The sequence below is a fragment of the Protopterus annectens genome, chromosome 5.part1 (genome assembly GCF_019279795.1).
Source record: "Protopterus annectens isolate FY-2018-M chromosome 5.part1, PAN1.0, whole genome shotgun sequence".
Taxonomy (NCBI): Eukaryota; Metazoa; Chordata; order Ceratodontiformes; family Protopteridae; genus Protopterus; species Protopterus annectens.
In genome coordinates this window covers 569343144-569365879 of record NC_056736.1, presented here as the reverse complement: position 1 = coordinate 569365879, position 22736 = coordinate 569343144, and the positions used below count along the sequence as shown (strand labels likewise).

At 41.7% G+C, this 22736-nt stretch overlaps 1 protein-coding gene across 1 annotated transcript in view; it reads left to right on the top strand.

The window, feature by feature from the left end:
* Nucleotides 1-22736, top strand: part of IFT88 (intraflagellar transport 88) — a 1839004-nt gene that overhangs the window by 748525 nt on the left and 1067743 nt on the right. Inside the window, exon 12 of the mRNA XM_044073191.1 lies at nucleotides 3252-3483. Within this exon, the coding sequence (XP_043929126.1) occupies nucleotides 3252-3483 (232 nt within the window). The remainder of the gene's footprint in view (nucleotides 1-3251; nucleotides 3484-22736) is intronic.

The window sequence follows — 22736 nt, the reverse complement described above, 5'->3', positions numbered from 1 at the left end:
GGAGTCTCTGGGTGATAAATCTATCCCTCCAGCACGTCCTATTTATATCCGTGCTAAGGTTTAAGTCTCTTGCTCTAGTGGTTTTGGTGGATTTGGATTTTTTGAGGTGGAGCATGTCCATTAATTCCGGGTTGGTCATGGCCTTGTATGTCAGGCACAGGTCACCTCTGAGCAGACGGTATGCAACTGAATAGAGTTGGAGTTTCTTCAGTCTGGCAGCATATGACAGGTTTTGGAGTCCCTTTATCCTTTTGGTGAGGAACTTTTGGGGTCTCTCCAATTGCTGCAGGTGTCGGGTGAGATACATCCCGAATGGGGCATTGTACTCGATCATTGGTCTGATAAGTGAAGAGTACAGGGGAACAATGACCTCACTTGATCTGGATGTGAATCCCTTCATGATCAGGTGGGCAATGTAGAAGGTCTTTCGAACCACTTTAGCAACGTGAGCGTCAAACGAGAGGCCACTGTCAACCTGGGTCCCCAGGTCCCAGATAACCTCTTCTGTGCTTAGTGGGTTGCCACCTATATGGTAGCTTGGGGTTACCTTGTTTTTCCCGAAGGGTATGACTATACACTTTTTTGCGTTTAACTTCAGGCCATGGCTCTGGCACCAGCTATCAGTTTCCGTGAGACCCCTCTGAAGGATGTCTGTGTCCGATGTACTATCCACTATGGCACCCAGTTTGCAGTCATCTGCAAACTTTGTCAGCCATAGTCCTCCTATGTTTGCCTGTACTTCTGAGAAGTAGATGCCGAACAATAGGGGCCCAAGGACTGAGCCCTGTGGGACTCCACTTGTAACCGGCTTGGAGTCTGACATGGCTCCAGCAACTCTAACCCTGTGGGTTCTGTCCTTTAGCCAGTTTGCAACCCATCTTGTGACATATGGGTTTACATTTAAGCTGGTAAGTTTCTCTATAATACCCGAGTGGGGTATTGTGTCGAAAGCTTTTGCAAGGTCAAGGTAGGCTGTATGGACTGCCTTTCCCTCATCAATGGCCTTGGTGACTGTTTCGAAGAAGTCGACCAAGTTCAAAAGGCAAGCTCTGCCCTTGACAAAGCCAAACTGGGTTGGGTCCAAGGTCTGCAAGTCCCCTATGTCCTTGTTTATGAGTTCCATTATGATCCTCTCCATAGCTTTGCAGACCAGGCTTGTTAAGCTTGTCAAGGTAATTACCAGGGTCCGTAGAGGCACCGCCTTTGTGGAGTGGGACCACAGTTGCCGTACGCCACTCCTTGGGCACATATCCTGTGGTGAGGCTAAGATTAAACAGCTGCCTTATGTGCGGGTTTAGTTCTTCATTGAGTTCATGTAGCACACAGCCGGGGACCCCATCCGGTCCCATTGATGCTGTGTTTTTAGCTTTAGAGAGAACAGCTTTCACCTGCGCATTTGAGATGTCTGGGAGGCTACTCTCAGTTGGGATAGTTATCTCTCCTTTTGGGGGGGAGAGGGGGGGTGAAGTTTGCACTGAACCTGTCTGCCAGTATGTTGGCAATGTCTGTGGGTTCAGTGATTTTTGTATCATTTTGGACTAATTCTGAGCATATCTGGGAGTTTCCACCCAGGTTTCTGACATAGCTGAAGAAGGCCTTATGATTGTCTTTTGAATCTATGGTAATTTTTCTCTCAAAGTTGGCCTTGGATGATTTTATGAGGGATCGTAGTTTCTTGCTAGTGCTGATCAAAGATGCCTTCCCTTTTTGGGATTTTGCTCTATCATGTAATAGCTTTCTCCTCTTCGGCTCCGGACCCATCCAGCAAGAAGGAAGGCGGCGAGATGAAGGACAATAAATATGGAATGTTGTGGTAGGTACATAACTTCTTTTTCTGGCTTCCCATAAACAGTCCACCAGGACACTTTGTCATAGTAAATGGAACAGATTTATGATCTGGTCTCTAGAAAAAAGACTTGACCCCTTTTCAGCCCCAATTAATAAAGTGTTAGAATATTTGTCAACTTTGCTCCAATCAGGAGCCTCATCTTCTACTGTCATAGTTCATTTTGCAACTATTTCAGATTTGCGTAATGGCTTTGATGATTTTTCCATGATATCTCACCGTCTCTGCAAAACCTTCTTAAAGGGAGTCATGCATTTAAAACCACGCTTTAAAGTACCCATTGAACTTTTGAGTTTGACATTAGTCTTACAAACTTTGATTTGTCAACCTTTTGAGCCATCAGACACCTGTGATATAAAATTTTTGTCTTGGAAGACCTTATTCCTGGTAGCCATCACCTCAGGCAGGGGAATATCAGAATTACAGGCCTTGTGTGTACAGTGCCCATCCTTTATTTTTCACAAAGAGAGAGTATCCCTTTGGACTTAACCCCTCCTTCTACCCAAAGTTGTCTCATCAAATATTAATCAGTCGAATGACCTGCCAGTTTTCTTACCAGACTTTTCAAACAAAAGGGAATATTGTTTGCATTTGTTGGATGTGCATAGACAATCACAGGACTAAATCATTCAGAAAATTGGATCAGCTGTTCCTGTCTTTTTCAGGTCCTAGATTATGCAAGCCAGTTTCCAAAGTCACTTTGTCAGAATTGTTGAGAGATTGCATCACCTTTTTTTATCTACAAAATAAAATGAGTCTATCAGCTAAAGTCAAGGCTCACTCCACCAGATGAGTTTCCACTTCAGTAGTCTTTCATTCAGGAGCCTCTATGGATGACATTTGCGCAGCAGCTACTTGGGCTACCCCTCATACCCTTATTACAAATGGGATATGGTCTCCAGGGGAAGAGCATCCTTTGGCTCTATGGTGCTCAAAAATATCCTTCCATAGGGCCTCCCAGGACATAAAGTAGCTAGGGAGTCTATCACAACTGTCATGAATGAATGAAGACTGACAAAATCAGATAAAGAAGTTATGTTCTTACCATAGCATTGCATCTGTGTTGTCGATCTTCATTCATTCTTGACATCCTACTCTCCTACCCCCTCCAAAGAGTCATGGAGGTTCGGAACTAGTCCTGGTTCTGTGTTAGGGCAGTTGCTCAGACAAAGCTTCTTGTTTATTATATCTATGGGCAAACTCGATCTGAATGGAGGGGAAGAGAGGCACTATGGGTAACATTAGCTTGAGAGTTTCTGGCTGGCTTGAGCTTGTTATATTGCTGAGTCGGTTCCGAGGATGGAACTGAAACCCAACTGTCAAGAATGAATGAAGATCAACAACACAGATGGAACATTATGGTAAGAACATAACTTCTTCTTTTTTTTTTTTTTTGTTTCACTAGGATTAAAGTAATGCAGAATGTTGGAGTGGTATTTATAAAGATGGGTCAATACTCAGATGCTATCACTTCTTTTGAACACATCATGAGTGAAAGCCCAAACTTGAGGACTGGGTTCAACCTGATCCTGTGCTATTTTGCAACTGGAGATCGTGAGAAAATGAAGAAAGCCTTTCAGAAGCTTCTAGCAGTTCCACTGGGGATCGATGATGAGGACAAATACATTGTACACAATGTAAGTAAAAGTACTTCACCTATAGCATGTGCAGTTAAAGAATTTAATTGTCTGATTACAACATAGCAAGAACATTTGTTTTTTTTTAATGAGACATTTGTCCTGCCACTTATAGCAGATAAAATGGAGCTAGCAGACATTTGCAAATCCTCTAACTACCGCTTCTAAGACTGTCATATTTGCATATGTTCTTCATTTTTATTTATACTTTTCAGGTGTAGGCATTGGAGCCTTTTTTACATGTTGCCAAATGTTACGGTGCCATAATATCAGATGGTGAACATTACACTGTTAATAGTGTCTTTGGCTCTGCACATTGCGCAATTGCCCTGCACACTTGTCTTTTGACTCTGGTAAGATTAAAAGGCTGTGAGTTCTGTCTTATCACCATATACATGGAATTTCATTTCAATGTCGACATTGCAGTCTAGAGTAAAAATTGTGTTGTAATTCTGAGAAGCTGCTCTTTAGATGAGATGTTACACTGAAGTTCCATCAGCCTGCGTAGGCAGTAGCTCAGTTAAATGTTAACTATCCTGTGGCACTTATGAGAAAGTGTAGGGAATTATTTAAATTTGTTGAGCAATCACAAAATGCAACACAACCCATATAGTACAGTCATATTTCAAGTAAATATGTTAAAGTTCCCATAGCAGGTTCCTGAGGTACTTACAGAACTGAGAGGGGCATGATTTGCATTTGCTGAACAAGAAATAAATCAGCATAGCTAATACAATATAGTCATACTTAAAGAAAATCTCAGAGCAAAATCATTATGAAGTCTGCCTGAAAGGTTGAACATCATTTCAAGCAGCAAAAAGGACTCTGAATATTCCTACTTGATCCTGACCATCAAATTTATTTTACCCTAATAAATCCATTCACCATTGGCCATAGTCTTGAATATGCACAGATCTATTCATCCAGTAAGTAAATTAATCAGACACTCCACACTACTATAACATTTGGGTCAAAGGCATTGAAAGGCTTTAATACATTAGCATTAATTAAATATTCTGACCCTCATTTGCCCTATCCATTCAACTTCTCTTTTGCCACCATAACATTTTCTTTGTACACTTGTCCCTCCTGACCTGTCCCATCCATAATATTACCCATTCCCTACATTCCTACTTTTAAAATCTTGCAACAGTTTAGCTAGAATTTTGTAATTGTTGGTAAGAGAAATAGGTTTCCATTCCCTGGGTTATTTCCACGTCTTTTTTTTTTTGTGAATCACACCATCATGTAAACCTTGACATGCAGCCTTTCCAGCTATCCACTCATTTAGCATTTCTACCAGACTCCACACCTGCCATTTCTTTAAAGAGTTTTAATACGCATTTCCTTTCCCATTCTCTCGGAGAGCTTCCCCTTGCATATTTGAATAGCTATATGGACATCTTGTAAATTTAAATTCGTATTCCCCTCTACCATTTTCCAGTGAGGACTCCTGCTAACCTTGCAAACACACCTCATACCATTTTTTCTTTTTTCTTGTCCCTGAGCATTCCAAAAATGTTGTACTGTCTTCTTATTTGTCCTAAAATATGTTACCTTTGTTGTCCTTCAAAATATCAGTATATCAAAAGATCCATATATCCTACTTCTGTCTTTTTCCTGGAAGGACAAAAGGCAGGAACAACCTCCTCCTTTGTTACTTAACTCACAACCATAATGTCATCTGTTCCCGTTTTTAGCAAAGTTCTGTTTATCTCACCTTCATATTTCTAGTTGCCTCCACACAGCCCAAAACTCAAGGCATAACACGTTTTAACCTACTCTCCTCTTTTTCAGTTTGCAGCTATTCCACTTAAGTTTCCAGAAAAATATACCATGTAACTGCCTCCGCTAAGTCAGCTAGCTCCTATTAAAAACAATAAGCTCAGGTGATTCTTCAGCACTTTAGCTAAACAGTTTAATTAACTCTGTCTTGTGAGTCAAACCAGAATTGAATTTAAAAATAACTGGACTAATCCTGGATTTGATTTGCCAGAAACAAAATAAACACTCAGCACTGTATAAAATTATAATAAAGTAACTTGCCTACAATCTTCAGTAAAACAAAAAATGTTATTAATCATAATATCAGTTGGTGACCTAATTTTGCCTGTGGAATGCCCATCCCCTTCAGATAAAGTAGTTAAGCTATACAATACCAGCAGTTCCCAAAGCACTCTCATATCCTTCTCACTTGACCTATAGTTCAAGTCTCCTACCCACAACAGACTGTCCTTAAAATTGAGATGTGGTCAGACAAGTTTGAAGAGCTTGTAAGAAGCCTTGGGAATTCAAGCGCCTTAGTAGCTCAACACCTCCATGACAAAGATTTACTCATTTCAGCAACCTAAAAAAATTGTGTCTTCCTAATACAAATCGTATTTGAGCATTTCTCCCCTCTTAGCATCAGATATTCTGTGCTTTTCTGTTCTGAGCTCCAGAAACAAGTTAAAAATCTTACATACAGAAATTCTTCCGTTCCAGCTCACACTAAAGTGGTCTTAAATAGGTTGGTTTAATGCCACCTTCTGTTTAGTTTCAGCCTTATCATGTTTTCCTTCCATTTACTCACTGTATACCCTACAAGTTCTTACACTATCTTCAGTCTTCAGACTATCAGAGGCATCCTGCTACATCCGTTCTGTCTGCAGTACTTCATAGTTATTTGGCGACTCACCATTACTCCCTGCCCCTTAATCCATATTCTTATTTTTAGCTTGGGCCTTCTCAACCTTAAGTACAGCCTTATTCCCAGCCATCCTGCTGCTATTTGTATATATTTTTAGTTGCTTGTTTCTTTGTAGCCATTTTTGACTAAGTCAATCAGACTGGGTAGAGCCCATTTCAATAGAGGCTCAGGGAGAAAGCTGCAGAATAGATACAGAAAAGAAACAAGTTAATGTTCAAATATAAACATCTGATGCACACAGGATCTTACAAAATTACAAGTATGTGACAGGATCAACAAAAGCAACATGACAAAAAGGCATAAAGTACAGATAGTGCTTAGAAAACATTGGATGTATGGCAGATAAAATTTACAATATCCATAATTAGATTAATCAACAGTACAAAAAAGACATTTGTTCTAGTTAAAGTATGTTGTATCATGTAAGAAGGGCATGGTTGATAAGGGAAGAAAGTTCTATAAGAGTGAATTTGGTCAGGGGAGGATAATGGGAGTGGAAGAAGTGATAGTTAAAAGGGCAAGTTGGGGAAGGAATTTAAAAGTGAGTAATGTATATTAGTATGAAATACTACTGTGAGGGTAAGATGGAGCAGTGGGATGGGGTTCGAGGGATGAAATGGCAATGAGAAACCAATAGAGGACTGGGATAAAGTTGGCTGTAAAGGGATTTAATGAAGGAAAGTGAAACTTGGGTATGACTTTGAATAGATAACACAGAAGATGTACAGATGGAAGAGGAAATAAGCTATATAAGTGCAAAAAGGGGAGAGGTGATTTTGTAAGGGAGAAGGTGAGGCTGAGTAGTGCTGGCTAAGGTGGAGAGTGAGGACCATTGATGAGATTTATTAGTCTGGTTGAGGTTTATTAGTATGGTTCACAACAAATTTAGTGATTTTATTATTTGTTTATGCTTAGAGGCATGAGTACTAGGGAGATTTTTCAGAATGGAGCTTGTATTGAGGAGACTTGGTAGCAGACGTGCACAATCAGTAGTAATCAAATCCTGTTTTTTTTTTTTTTTTTTTAAACAAGGTTTGACTTTATAAAGAAGGACAAGCTTGTTAATATTTTTAGATACCTTTATCAGGATGAAGACTGTTAGATTTTTGATCATTGATTATTCTTAGTATTCCTTCTTCCCAAAGCTCCTTTCACACTGCTACAGGACACTGCATGCTTCCTTCTATAACTAATCTAACATTAAAGACTGTCTCTGTGAAACACCCTCCTTTATTATAACAAAAAACAAAAAAGAAAAGCTGGACTACTGCTCTCACATCCTGAGATCTTAGCTCAGTCACACAAGGACAGTTTATCAGGGAACTTGGAGTGTACCATTGTGATTTTGTTTAGGGCCACTGTATTATTCAATTGGGGATTATAGTGGATTGCTGTTCTACTTGTTATTGTCTGTTGTCTCATAGTAGTGAGAATGCAGTGTCCTATTACAGAACCCATGCTTACATCTCTAAAAAAATGTTTACTATAATACTGGCTGGCCTTTTTCTCCCTTAGATTATTAGTTATGCTCTTGCTGCTGTTCCCTCAGCCAAATTTAGTTTGTCCCACTCCTATTTTTCAAACTTTCCTGCAGTCAGTTTGCTTACTATGAAACAGTAACTGTCTGAGGAAAGCTCACCTGTAGAGTCATAATGTTATGCAGTACTTTACACCTTCGAAAAAGCTCCACTGTAACTGCAGTCTGGAATAACATATCCCTTTTGCTTGCAAAGCATGTGTTACACTAATGTTCCTATTGCCTAAAATTGTTCCATGGACAGCATAACAGACGAAGAGTCTTCCTGTTGGTGTTGGAGCTGTTTCTGCTACACTGTCTTCACACCCCAGATTTCCCAGCCATCCTGGAGCTTTTCTCCAGATTGTTGATTTGGTACCTTAAGTACTCTAATGTAAAAATAAATGTGGAGCTTTTCTCCCGGGCCTCCACTGAAAAAGGGCTATCAGCTCAGTTGGATAAAACCGGTCAACAAATGTAAAATAAATAAATAAATCCCTCATGACATTACATTTATATAGCTTGTTCTCCACCTACTTCCCACCCCTCTTAATAGTATGCACATAAATATGGACATACCCGGGGCACAAGAATACACACACACAATTTCTAAACCATTAGTCTGCATTTAAGTACTTTAACTTCTTTCCTCTCTTATATTTGCTAACTAATCACATTGATCACAACTTACACAATCCGACTGACTCAGCTATCTACTCCTGGATCTACAGTATATTAGCGAATTTACATTTTACTGAAACATTAATCCGCTAATATAATTACACAAAAGTGCGTTTTATCGAAAATGCACTTTCGCGTAATGAAGTTTACAAAATAGAGTAGTAAGGGGGATGCTGATTGAAAACATGTTGTTTGCATGTTATATTAGTTGTAGATCAACATTTAGTGTTGATGTACAACTAATGGGACTTTTACTGAGATTGTAGTACAGTGGGGATGAGAGAATGTTCCTTTTTCCCCACTGTAGTGTGATCTCGGAGTGTGAATATTTAAGTAGGGGGGTGGGGGCACAGGGGGGCTTGCCCCCGTGCATTATTTTTTGTGTTTTTTTTAATGGATTTACATGAAAGTGCGTTTTCGTTGAAACTCACTTTCGTGTAAATGCATTGGCAGATTTACTTTTCGCTGAAACGTAAATTAATGCATAGACAGTAGATCCCTACTTCTACCCCTCCTATATTTAGTCCTATTTTGCTCTAGCTCTGACATCTCTCTCTCTATAAAGCTACATACCATGCTTCTCTTCGTCTGGGCCAATGATCAAGGAGCCTGAATCCTCATCACTGACATTGGTGGAAGACGTTCACTTGGAACAAAGATAGATGCACACAGTATTTCCAGATGCAGCTCTCTGTATCAAGCACAATTTCCCTTAACTGCACATGGGGAACACACTCACTCCAGGGTCTGTCTCTCTCTCTCTCTCTCTGTCCAGGCCCCCAAAGAGTCTCACAGCTGTAGAGTTGAGTCCTCAGCCGAGTGTCCAAGCCAAGCTCTCCTACACCCTCTCTGTGAAACCAGTGCTTAGTGTCCCTGCTCCAATTAGCTGACACACACACTCTTTGAGATTTGACTGCGGTGGTGGTGCTGCGGTAGTGTTGCCGCCTCACAGTAAGATGTTGCCCCATTCGATTCTCAGTTAAAGCATCTTCTGTGTGGCGACATGCATGAATGGGCGTTCCTTCGTTGAAGGTTGTGCGTCAGGCCCAGCAAGTCGGCACGTAAAAATCTACTGCCAGTCATTAGCGGACCGGAGTTCCGCTGTGGTGACCCCTAACCGGGAAAAGCCGAAATACACAACAACAACAACACACTCTTTGAGATTTGATTTGCACACACACACACACACACACACACACACACACACACACACACACACACTACCCGCTGTTGGTATGTTTTTTTAACACAAGCAATGTTCCAAATAAATTTTCAATACAAGCACCTGTACAAATCATTTTGATGTACAAATGACATGTAATTCTTTACAAAACTCCAGCTAGCTATGCTGGCATTTGTTACACATGCACTGCCCTACTTCTCCTGGCATAGCTGGCAACACCTCACATCATCATATCTCTCCCCCCTTTGAAGACTGAAGCTAGTTTCTCAAGTTGGCCATAGACAAACATTGCTTGAGAGGAATGATCCTGTCTGGGAGTACATTAACCCGGGCCCTGTCTTGAGAACCCATCTGCACTGGCATTGCTGACCCCACTGCATTACTGCACTGTCATGTGTTATGCCTACAAAAATAGGTTCCACCTTAGTAATTCGGCATTTTACTGGCTGATTCGATGTAGCCATAGATCCCCCCCTCACAATCCTCCTGCCACCTACTGCAAATACTTACACCTGGGCCTCCCTATTGTGGTAACGCTTCATCATGTTAACATGGTACAGTTTGTGCCCCTGCCTACCAGGTTTACCATATAGGTAACATCACTGACCTTCCTTACCACTTTGAAGGGTCCTTTTCAAGCTGCCTGCAGCTTATTGTGTCTGACAGGAATGAGAATCATAACCTGTTGTCCTACAGCATACTCTTGGGTGCAAGAATTCCTGTCATACCAGACCTTTTTCTGCTGTTGGGCTCTTTCCAGGTTCTCCTGTGCCAAGCCCATGAGCTCCCTAAGCCTTGTTCTGAGGTTTAGGACATATGCCACAACACACTCCTTGTTGAGTTCACACTGACCCTCCCACTCATCACAAATCAAATTTAAAGGCCCCCTCACCCTATGCCCATCCAACAACTTAAAGGGTGAAAAACCTGTGGCTTTCTGGGGTACCTCTCTGTTTGCAAACAGCTGATGGGGCAAATATTTGTCCCACTCTTTCTTAAGCTAGTCTGCAAATGCATTTAGCATGGTCTTTAGTGTAGAGTTTAACCTCTCCACAAGACCATTATTCTGGGGGTGATAGGGGGTGGTCTCTATTTAGGAGCTTTACCCCTCAGAGTTCCCACAAATAAGCCAGCAGGTCTGACATGAAATTGGCACCTCTATCAGTCAGCATTTCTCTTGAGAAACCTACTGAAAATCTTTAATGAAGCATTTGCCACCATGTCTGCCTTGATGGAGGACAGAGCCACCTCCTCAGAGTATCTAGTAGCATAATCTACTACCATCAGGATGTACTTCTTCCATGTGGAGCTTGGGGTACTCGGAGGCCACACAATATCCATAGCTACCCTCTGAAATGGCTCCTCAATCACAGGCAAAGGCATCAAATGAGCCTTGACCTTGTTTCCTGCCTTGCCTACCTTTTGGCACTGCTCACAGGTCCTGAAATACCCAGTTACATCCCTTGCAATCCCAGGCCAATAAAAGTTCTGTATTATATGTCTCTTGGTATGCTTTATGCCCATATGACCTGCAAAAGGAATGCCATGGGCTATGGCTAGAAGTGCCAAATGGTAGACTCTCGGCACTATCAACTGCTGTATTAACTCACCCTCCAGCCCTCCATCAGGGGTCCACTGTCTGCACAGCAACCCTTTGTTCCAGTATACAGACTCCTCTTTTCCTTGAGGATCAGTCACCTCCCTTGCTAACGTCTTTAAGCCTCATAATATAGGGTCTGAGAGCTGAGCCTGTCTCAATTCTATCTTTGTGACCCTTCCAAGCTCCCTTTCCAGAGAAAGCCTGGCATCCTCTGACAGTAGTTCCTCACTATCTGCCTGGGTACTACCACTCACCCCTGCCCTTGCAGTCATTCTGTCCAAGGGAACATCAGTGTCTACCAGCAGCTGTGGGCTCACCTTCAGGCTCACTGCTAACAGGGTAACTCCCTCTCTGAAATAGCCACCTCACCAACCCTGGATTAAGGTGTGGGGTCTGTCTGAGTCTCCTCCAGACCCACTTGCCTGTCTCCAAGCCTGACTGGACGTAACTGGTATGCACACAAGGTACTGCATTATCAGAATCATTCCTTATCAAGACATTTGCAGGGATACCCTCAAACACACCTACTTGCTTGCTTCCTTTTCCACCCTTCCAGTTTAGGTGAACCCTGACCAAAGACATTTGGAATGGGGACTGTCCTAAAGCTCTGACTGGAGTGGACTGCCCAAGAAAGTGCTGCTTCTCTTTAATCACTGCAGGCTTCACAGTGGTTATGTCAGAGTCTTTCTTTCTCTCTCTCTGTCTCTGTCTTAGTAGTGGCCTGTTTTCCATCAACTAAGATAGGGTATAAACTTTGGTGATAGTTTGGTACCCCTGTTGTCTCCAGACGGCTTACCACTAGAATGCTTTTATTCCCATTTGCTGTCTCCTCCACCTTTTTCCCCACCTTGCCTCCATGGACATCTATATGATACATGGCCCCACTGGTTACATTTAAAACATTTAACCCTTGATCCTGGCCATGTATCTGAATTAGTGGCTTCTCCTGTTACTTTTGGACTCTGTTGGGATGGTTTAGGCTGCCCATTATGGGTTCCCTTATATCCATGTGCAGCAGTGGGTATCCTCTTCTTGTGCAGTGATGCCTTGCTTGCAAAGTAGAGATCCCCTTTTTTTCCCAGCCCATATGCAGAGTTACACTCCAAGTCTGCCAACCAGATTCTCTTGTCCTCAAGCAAAGTGTTGAGGGCTTTTTCCATCACCAAAAGGTCTGCCAGCCCTTCAGAATTGGTGATCTGACACCCACTTACCCACCTATGAAAGTAAGTGCTTAACTCAGCAATATAATCACATACAGTTTCAGCTGCTTTGTGTCAATGCTCAGAAAACTTTTTTTTCTCTAAGCTTCAGGTGTTAACTTAAAACATTCTAGCAAACATTGTTTTACTTTATCATAGTTTAAACAATCAATATCACACAGTTCGGCTTCATCAAAGGCAGATCATGACTCCTGAACCTGGTGGATTTCTTTGAGACAGTTACTCAGGCTGTAGATAAGGGAAAGGAGGTACACACGGCCTACCTTGACCTTGCTAAAGCATTTGACACCATTCCCCATTCAGGTATTATTGATAAGCTCACCAGCCTGGGCATAAATCCTTACATCACAAGATGGATCGCAAACTGGCTCTCGGACAGATCCCATAAAGTAAGAGTAGCGGGATCTATGTCCGAATCCAGACCAGTAATGAGTGGTGTGCCTCAGGGCTCTGTCCTGGGGCCCCTCCTGTTTGGCATATACTTCTCAGAAGTACAGGCAAGCACAGAAGGGCTGTGGCTGACTAAGTTTGCGGACAACTGCAAACTGGGTGCTATAATAGAGTCTCCGGCCGACATGGAGATCCTCCAGAAGGGCCTAAATGAGACTGATGTATGGTGTCAAAGCCATGGGCTCAAGCTAAATGCAAAAAAAAGCGTAGTAATCCCCTTTGGAAAAAAACAGAGTACCCACAAACTACAACATAGGAGGTAATCCCCTGAAATCTGAAGAAGAAATACGGGATCTAGGGACCCAAGTAGATAGTCAGCTTTCCTTTGATAACCATGTTGCCAAAGTGGTTAGAAAATCCTTCTATGTGACCCATCTGATCACGAAAGGGTTCGCATCAAGATCTAAGGATGTAATGGTACCCCTCTACTCTTCCCTCATCAGACCCATTATTGAGTACAGTGCACCAATTGGAATGTACCTGGCTAGACATCTTCAGCAGCTGGAGAGACCACAGAGGTACCTAACCAAGAGGATTACTGGCCTCAAAGAGTTGCCCTATGCAGCATGATTGAAAAAGCTAAGACTGTTCTCTGTTGCATACTGCTTTCTCAGAGGCGATCTCTGTCTAACGTACAGAGCCATGTCCAACCCAGAATTGTTGAACATGCTCCATCTTAGCAAAACCAAATCTACTCGAGCTACACGCTCTAGGGATATAAACCTCAACACAACAATGAATAGAACATGCTGGAGGGATAAATTCCCTTCAGAGAGACTTCCCTTACTATGGAACAGGGTCCCGATCTACATAAGACAGAGCCCCTCACTATCACTCTTCAAGAGGAACCTTGATGAGTGGATGGGTAACAGAAAGTTCACACCAACAGCACTACTAGATAGGGGCCAAGGGTACTAGCTGTTAGTACAAGGGTCTAGGGAACTACTAAAGGGGTGGTGAATACTGCATAACGTGGCTGGGCTAATATATGCCTTCGGGCAGATAGCCCAGTACCAACCTATAATATCAAACAATTTACAAACAGCAGTCACAGCTTTACCATAAATAAGGGAGTCAGGATCCGTACCCAGAGCCCCTGGTCAACATTATACTGTTTACATACTTTTTGAAATATATGAATAAAACTAGCAAAATTATCACCCTCTGTAAACTATGGAACAAATTTACTGGCCATTTTTGCTTCTGGGGTTTGGTTATCCCTTCCCCATTACCTCCATGACACCACAGTCTCCCTGCTGATTCTAACTCCATATGTTTTGTGTGTCACAGTCTCTCATTTTCTTCAGCCTCCAAATACTGCAGTCTCTCTACTGATTCTAATTCCAAATACTTGGCCTCCAGTTTAAGTCCATTTAACTCAAGATGGATTTTTAAGTCCTCTGAGGAAAAGGTGACCTGTCCTGATTCTGAGGTCTGCAAATTCCCATCACCAGACTGGGTATCCTCCTGGTTGCTGGTCTGAGCTATGACTAAGGCTGAAATCATTCCTGTTTTGTCAGGTTGGCATGTACTAGTCCTTTATCTTCACACACCTTGGCCAACTGGTTCTTTGCCAGCTTGCCATAACACTCTGCTGACATCTTTGTCTGCTTTCCCGGACTAAACTAAATGGACAAAAATAAATAAAACTGTTGTGAAAATGAAACTCTGTATGTTTACCTTGTGGCTGCTGAGTTTACACATACCTTTAGTGACAATTGCCTACAGGCTACAGAAGTTCAATTAATATCCACTCCACTGCTCACCAATATGGAATGCCCCTGCTGTGGGCCAGTAATCAAGGAGCCTGAATCCTCACTACTGACACCGGTGAGGGATGTTTACTGGCACACTCTTTGAGATTTGATTTGCACACACACACACACACACACACACACACACACACACACACACACACACACACACACACACACACACACACCTGGGAAAGGCTGACACAAATTTACTAACTATGCCTCTCTGCCCAGACTGTAAGGTAGTTACTGCCACCAGACACTCCAAAGCCAGCTACTCTAAGGCTCTTATAACAGTACCCAATTATACTGAGTGAAATTAATACTAATGCAAATGGTTGTATTTGACCAATGCAGTAAGGCTTTCAGGAATGGCCACAGTGTCACCAAATAAATATAAATACTCTCAAAGGTTAAAATATTGTCTAAAGGACTAGCCATAATGAATTGTTTAAATTTAATAATAATAAAAGAACATGAACATACTAAATATCTATTTACAATAAACATCAGAGTTTCAGCTACAAGAAATATTAGAATAACACAGCTGAATAGATTAACACAGATGCAGAAAAACAGTACGTAACTAATTTCATTATATTTTCCTGAGATCTAAAGAATTACTGTTCCCTGGTTGCTTACTAAAGCAATGCAAGATGAAGTGGGTGAGAAATCCTTCAATGTCAGGTTCTGTTTCATCTAGTATTAAAACATAATTTCAGGCTGGAGTACAGAATGACCTCCCATATATCTGATCATCTGACTTCTGGTTCTCATACTACCCACTTTAACTAGAAACTGAACCCAAATGTCGCACATTTGTTATCATGCACACAGATAGAGTTTTGCTAGGATGTGTTATGGCATCTGGAAGCTATAAAACCATTTCAGCACTTCCACACTTCCAGAGTAACAATTAGTTCACTGCTAAGGACAATACCAAAGGCTTTCTAGTTCTTGTTTTCACAAACATGTCGTCTCTGGCTCCGATCAGAACTGTAAGATACAATCTTTATTGCCTAAACCAGATATTTTCTTTTCAGGATATTTTTCTTAAAGTCAGCTGGGGCTGAACTTAACCTCCTCTTTTCCAGTATCCTCTGTTACAATATTAATTTCAACAGTTATGCTACATACAGGTGTGTGTTTTTTCCATCCAGCAGGACCCACTGTTAGTACATTTTTTAACACCAGCAATTTTCCAAATACATTTTCAATACATGTACTTGTACATATCAATAAGTTGAAGAAAATAGTAGCAAAGTACCACCAGAAGAATTAATGCAATACCTGAATATAAAGCCACAAACCCAGCAGCAAAAATATGAATCCAAAATAACAGGTACTGCAAACCAAAGTCGGAAGGTGACATAAAAATACTTTTTATTGTGTTAGCGCTTTCACGGCAATCCAAGCCACTTCCTCAGACACAGAATTCAATCAGTGACTTTACATTTAAAATAACACCCAATGAGAATGCAGTCACAATCATGCAATTAGTTCATAAATTCAAGCATTTAAAGCTACAACACATATAAGGGTAACATATATAGAATTTGTGTCTTTCGGCTTTTCCCAGTTAGGGGTCGCCACAGCGGAACTTCGGTCCGCTAATGATTGGCAGTTGATTTTTACGTGCCGAGTTGCCAGCCCTGATGCACAACCTTCAACGAAGGTACGCCCATTCACGCACGTCTCCACGCAGAAGACGCTGTAGCTTAGAGTCGAACCGGACAGCGTCTTACTGTGAGGCGACAATGCTACCGCAGCACCACCACCGCGGTGGTAACATATAAGTTATAGGTACTCTTAACTGTCCATCCCTTTTCTTCTTTGCATTTTGTGTAGACCATGGGCCTTCTGAATAATAAGGTTTGCCCTTATTATTGCATTTGCGTGATGTATTTTGTACATATGTATATAATTCTTGTATTAAAATACATTATACTTATAAAATGTACATGTGCATATAAAATAATGCATATAAAAGATATGCTTATAAATATATATATATATATATATATATATATATATATATAGTGTATTTAACATGATACCTCACTTATCTAAAAGTCCTATTCTTTAAAACAGGTTTTATGTAGATCCTGTCATTCAAACCTTTCCCTGTGTTACCCCTCATGCTTATAATCCATTTTAATTCCAGATTCTCTACCTTGTTTTCTATATCACCCCCTTGGGCATCTTCATATTTAACTTGTAAAACCTTAAACTTGAATTTGTGTTCAGTGCCATGTGTAGAAACATGCTTAGCTAGGGCATTACTTTGTATTAAATTATTAATGCTATAAATGTGCTCACGAATCCTGTCTCTTTAGTCTGCGGTCCGTCTTCCCAATATAAAAGCATTGGCAGAGCTCGCACACAGCTAAATAGACTATATGCTTAGTGTCGCAACTAGCTGTAGCATGTATTTTCATAAGTTTCCCAGTGTCAGTGTGCTTAAATTCATCCGTAGAGTCTATGTACTTACACCAGTTACATTTAGAACAGGGGAACATACCAAACGTAGTCCTAAGTCTAGTGTTATAGGTCATAGTTTTTGGATAGCAGAGCATCCGCTTTAAACTCTTTTTATTTTTGTATGAAAATTTGGATTTATTTGCTATTATTGAAGCCACTTCCTTATCAACAGCCAGGATGGACCAGTTTCTCTTTATAACTTCTTCAATCTGATGTATATTACTAGAATAAGTTATAGGTACTCTTAACTGTCCATCCCTTTTCTTCTTTGCATTTTGTGTAGACCATGGGCCTTCTGAATAATAAGGTTTGCCCTTATTATTGCATTTGCGTGATGTATTTTGTATAGCTGTATCTATTTCTTGTGTACTATAACCCCTCTGCTTAAACATATCCTGTAAAAGGTCAGTTTCTTTAACAAAATCGAAATCATTAACATTCAGCCTAGATGCCCATAATTCTTGGTTATTAACTATGTTACGATGAATATGTGGGGGGGGGTGCATACTCTTCTTATGAAGATAATTGTTCCTATGACAGTCCTTCCTGTATGTTTTAGTAGACAAAAGTTGTCCATTGGTCTTAAAAACCACCACATCTAAGAAATTTATGAGATTCCTAGAGTAATTTAGTGTAAATTTAAGGAAGGGAGTGGTAGAGTCCAGGAATTCATGAAATTTCAAAAGAGTATTTTCTTCTCCTTCCCATAACAGAAAAGATCATCTACAAACCTGTGATAGAAAATAACCTCCTTAAATGCATTAATACTAAAACTATTCTCCCAGTGTGCCATAACAATATTGGCGTTTTTTAAGACCAATGGACAATTTTTGTCTACTAAAACATACAGGAAGTACTGTCATAGGAACAATTATCTTCATAGGAAGAGTATGCACCCCCCCCACATATTCATCGTAACATAGTTAGTAACCAAGGACTAGGGGCATCTAGGTTGAATGTTAATGATTTAGATTTTGTTAAAGAAATTGACCTTTTACAGGATATGTTTAAGCAGAGGGGTTATAGTACACAAGAAATAGATACAGCTATACAAAATGCATCACGCAAATGTAATAATAAGGGCAAACCTTATTATTCAGAAGGCCCATGGTCTACACAAAATGCAAAGAAGAAAAGGGATGGACAGTTAAGAGTTCCTGTAACTTATTCTAGTAATATACATCAGATTGAAGAAGTTATAAAGAGAAACTGGTCCATCCTGGCTGTTTTTTAAGGATGTGGCCTCAATAGTAGGAAATAAACCCAAATTTTCATACAAAAATAATTTAAAGCAGATGCTCTGCTATCCAAAAACTATGATCTATAACACTAGACCTAGAACTATGTTTGGTACATTCCCCTGCTCCAAATGTAACTGGCGTAGGTACATAGACTCTACGGATGAATTTAAGCACCCCGACACTGGGAAACTTATGAAAATACATGCTACAGCTAGTTGCGACACTAAGCATATAGTCTATTTAGCTGTGTGCGAGCTCTGCCAATGCTTTTATATTGGGAAGACGGACCGCAGACTAAAGAGACAGGATTCGTGAGCACATTTATAGCATTAATAATTTAATACAAAGTAATGCCCTAGCTAAGCATGTTTCTACACATGGCACTGAACACAAATTCAAGTTTAAGGTTTTACAAGTTAAATATGAAGATGCCCAAGGGGGTGATATAGAAAACAAGGTAGAGAATCTGGAATTAAAATGGATTATAAGAATGAGAGGTAACACAGGGAAAGGTTTGAATGACAGGATCTGTATAAAACCTGTTTTAAAGAATAGGACTTTTAGATAAGTGAGGTATCATGTTAAATACACAAAATATACATATATATATATATATATATATATATATATATATATATATATATATATATATATTTATAAGCATATCTTTTATATGCATATTTTATATGCACATGTATGTTTTATAACTATAATGTATTTTAATACAAAGATTATATACATATGTATCCTATATATGTTACCCTTATATGTGTTGTAGCTTTAAATGCTTGAATTTATGAACTAATTACATGATTGTGACTGCATTCTCATTGGGTGTTTTTATTTTAAATGGAAAGTCACTGATTGAATTCTGTGCCTGAGGAAGTGGCTTGGATTGCTGTGAAAGCGCTAACACAATAAAAAGTATTTTTATGTCACCGTCCTTTTTAATTTGCAGTACCTGTTATTTTGGATTCACTTGTACATATCAGTTTGATATACAAATGACATATAATTCTTTACAAAACTCCTGCTTGCTATGCTGGCGTATGTTATACACCCACTGCCCTACTTCTCCTGGCATAGCTGGCAATAACTCACATCATCACAACTGCATCTTTACTCTTCCTGTTTTATCACCTTACAACTTCCCATACATCATTCAGACTTGTACACATTTCTCCCACTATGTGCTCTGTTTCTAAACATTCAAATCAAGTGAGTTCTTCACTAATCGCTTCCAGTATATACAAAGACTCACCCAATCATTACTTCAAATTCAAATTACTAAACCCTCACATCTACCACACCAAAATAAAACTGCCTAGTAAAGTTAAACCAAAACAGATTTATCAAGCATATCCATTTTTATCTCTCTTACACTGTTTGAGGTAATTCATCCCAACTCCAGTCTCTCCTTCCATCCTGAATCCCTGGTAGCCTCGGTAGCCTCCAAAACTCATCCCAAGCCTGTCCCCCTTACTCAGCTCACCAGTCTCCTTTCAAAACACAGACTACACCACCATCACCAAAACCAACAAAACCCAACCCACCTATCTCAAACTCACCCAAACAGCTTAAATTCTTTTCCTTAAATGCTCGTAGCATCTATAATAAAATTCCAGAACTCCATGCTTGGCTGTCCCACAATGAAACATATAGATGTGATAGTGTTCAATCTCGCCGTTTGTTCTTACACATGGGTTCGGAGCCGATCCTCGGCTCCGTGTCGGCCGCTTGCAAGCTCTGCATCGAGGAGAAGCTCGAGACAACCTAATACCCACAATCCCCCTCTGCCTTTACCTCACATCTAGTTTGCCACTGCTGCGTTCGCATCACTGGGATCTAGCTCGAGCGACTTCAGATAAGATATAACTTATTTTGTTATATTTGAAGTAAAATTTGTTCTAAAAGTACTTTTTGGTAGACATTGTGTATGTGTGTGTGGTAAGGTTAATTCTCGGTACCGTTAAGTTTACTTAAACTGGTTAAGGTTTTCGGGGCCTTCCACCCCTTACTTAAAATTTGACAACCGGACTGACTTTATATCGGATTCGACTTTGTTTCTACTGGATTTGTCTCTCTACTGGACTTGACTTTTTCTCTTACCTGTAAGATGTCTGAGAAAATGAAATCAGGCTTTAAACGTTGCCAGTGTGGCCAAAAAATGTCAGTTACTGACAACCATAGTTCCTGTGTCTACTGCCTTGGCCCTCTCCACTTACAAGAGGACTGTTCAATTTGTCACTCTTTTAGTGGGAGGGTCATGACAGATAGGCGCAGGAAACTCATGGACAGGGGGTTATTAAAACCTTCCTTTCAGGAGGCTCTGGATGCTTCAGACCAGGCATCCAAATCCTCGAAGGAATCGAAGACGTCGGAGCCCAAGTCATCGGCTCCGAGCTCTTCGAGTAAAGTTAGATCACCGGTTCCACAGACTTGGGCCGAGTGTTCAACTGGTATCAGTTCCTGAGCCTCGAGTCTTGGAACCGGTGATGGAGCTCCCTCCCTCAACTCTATTGAGGTCGGCTCCGTCTTCGGTTCCTTCGACCCGTTCTTCTTCTAAGCTCTCCGATGTCGATGTGGATCGTGTGGTGCAGAAGTTATTGGAGCATTCGGCCCTATCCAAACTTATTTCGGTTTCCACCCAGTTGGTGTCGAAACTTGAAGGCCTTCCATTGTCTCCATCCATTCCTCCTCCGAGACCTGTCCAGTCTTTGGAGCCGGAAGAGGTTGATCTTCTGATTGTGGAGCCCTCGGGTCCAGAACCGTCCTTTCTCAGTCTGTTCCCTCACCTCGACTCCGTGGACCGGTACCGGAGTCTCGGAGCCGACGATCTGTCCTTGGTTCCGGGGCGAGTCGAACCGACGTTCGGTTCCGACTCTTCCCTCGGGCCTCGGCGCGGATCGATTCGGCTCCGTCCTCGGGGTCGATGCCTTCGGTGCCTGTCTCGGGGATTCTTCCCATTTCTTCGGAACTGGGAGATTCTTCGACTCGGGACCTGGGGGCTTTTGATCTCATGAGGAAGGTGTTGTCTACCCAGACAACCACATCAGTAGGAGCAACCTCTCCTCCCCATAAAGGGCCGTTATCCTCCTCTGCACCCACGGCCACAACCAAGCGTTGAGCACCGGTGTCTCAGCCACCCCTGGAGGGTGCCCCCTCTTCCTCGGAGGCTTCTTCGGATGCTCCCCACGAAGAAGTCCCTAGGAAAAGGTTGTGTAAGAGGAGACACTTAGATTCTCCACAAGAATCTTTGACATCCGATACTGACTTGGATGAATCAGAAGGGTCCCCTAAGTCACCTTCAGAAGATGTCTCTTTTTCTGACATATTGGAGATCCTGAAACAGAGAGGTGACTGGCAGTCCCTTCCCCCTTCTGAGGATGAGTCAGTCTTGCTGAAGGCATTCGGTGCTCGCCCTTCCTCCTCCTGGGTCACTCCGCCTTGATGAATTAATGGAACTTATTGCTCGAAGGCGTGGAGGCTCCTGACACAGTGGAACCAGTCCCTAGGAAGCCCAATAAGTATATCACTGCACCCCAGGACAAAACTTACTTGACAAAAGGAGTTCCAGTTGACGCTATGGTGGTGGCAGCGGCCACGAAAAAGGAGATGTCGGAATCTTCCTCATCTGTCCATCCCCCTAATAAAGATTCTAGGACTATGGACAGGTATGGGAAGCGCATTTTTAGTTCAGCGGCTTTTTCCATGCAATCCCTGAACTATTTGACCTACTTTACACGACTACAGAGGGATCTAGTCAAAGAGTTGGGAGATACCCTCCAGGGTACTACAGATGCTGCTGTCTCAGAGAAAGTGACAGCGCAGCTTAATACCCTTACATCCATTGTGAACTCGTCCATGAGGCTGATCTCTTACGCAGCCTAAGGTTCGAGTAGGGCAGCAGCTTCAGCGATTGCTCTTCGCAGACAATCCTGGATGCACTTATGTTCATTTGCGGAAGCCTTCAAGTCTTCCTTTACTAACGCCCCATTTGACGGTGCCACTCTTTTTGGCCCCAAAGTAAAGGAGACCCTTAACCGGTGTGAGCAGGAGGAAAAGACTCTGTCTGCTGACGGAGTCCGTTTTTCTACCCCAACCAGACCGTACCCCAAAGGGCAACGTGGTGGAAAAATGTGGTTTCGAAAACCCCAAGGATCTTTCCCAGGCACACAGGGTGATGCCCCTTCTAGAGGCAGAGGAGGGGGCAGAGGTGGAAGACGCCGCCCTGGCGGCAGAGGGGGTCCGCAGAATCAAGGTGACAGGGATACACTCCCTGGTAAACCTTTCCAGCACTCCTGAGAGGAGGCCCGACTGTCCTGCTCTGGAGGCAGTCGGGTCGCTAGCTTTATACCCTCAGGCCTGGCAAAACATAACTACAGACAAGTGGGTAAAAAGCGTGGTTACCAGAGGTTACAATATACCATTTCTTTCC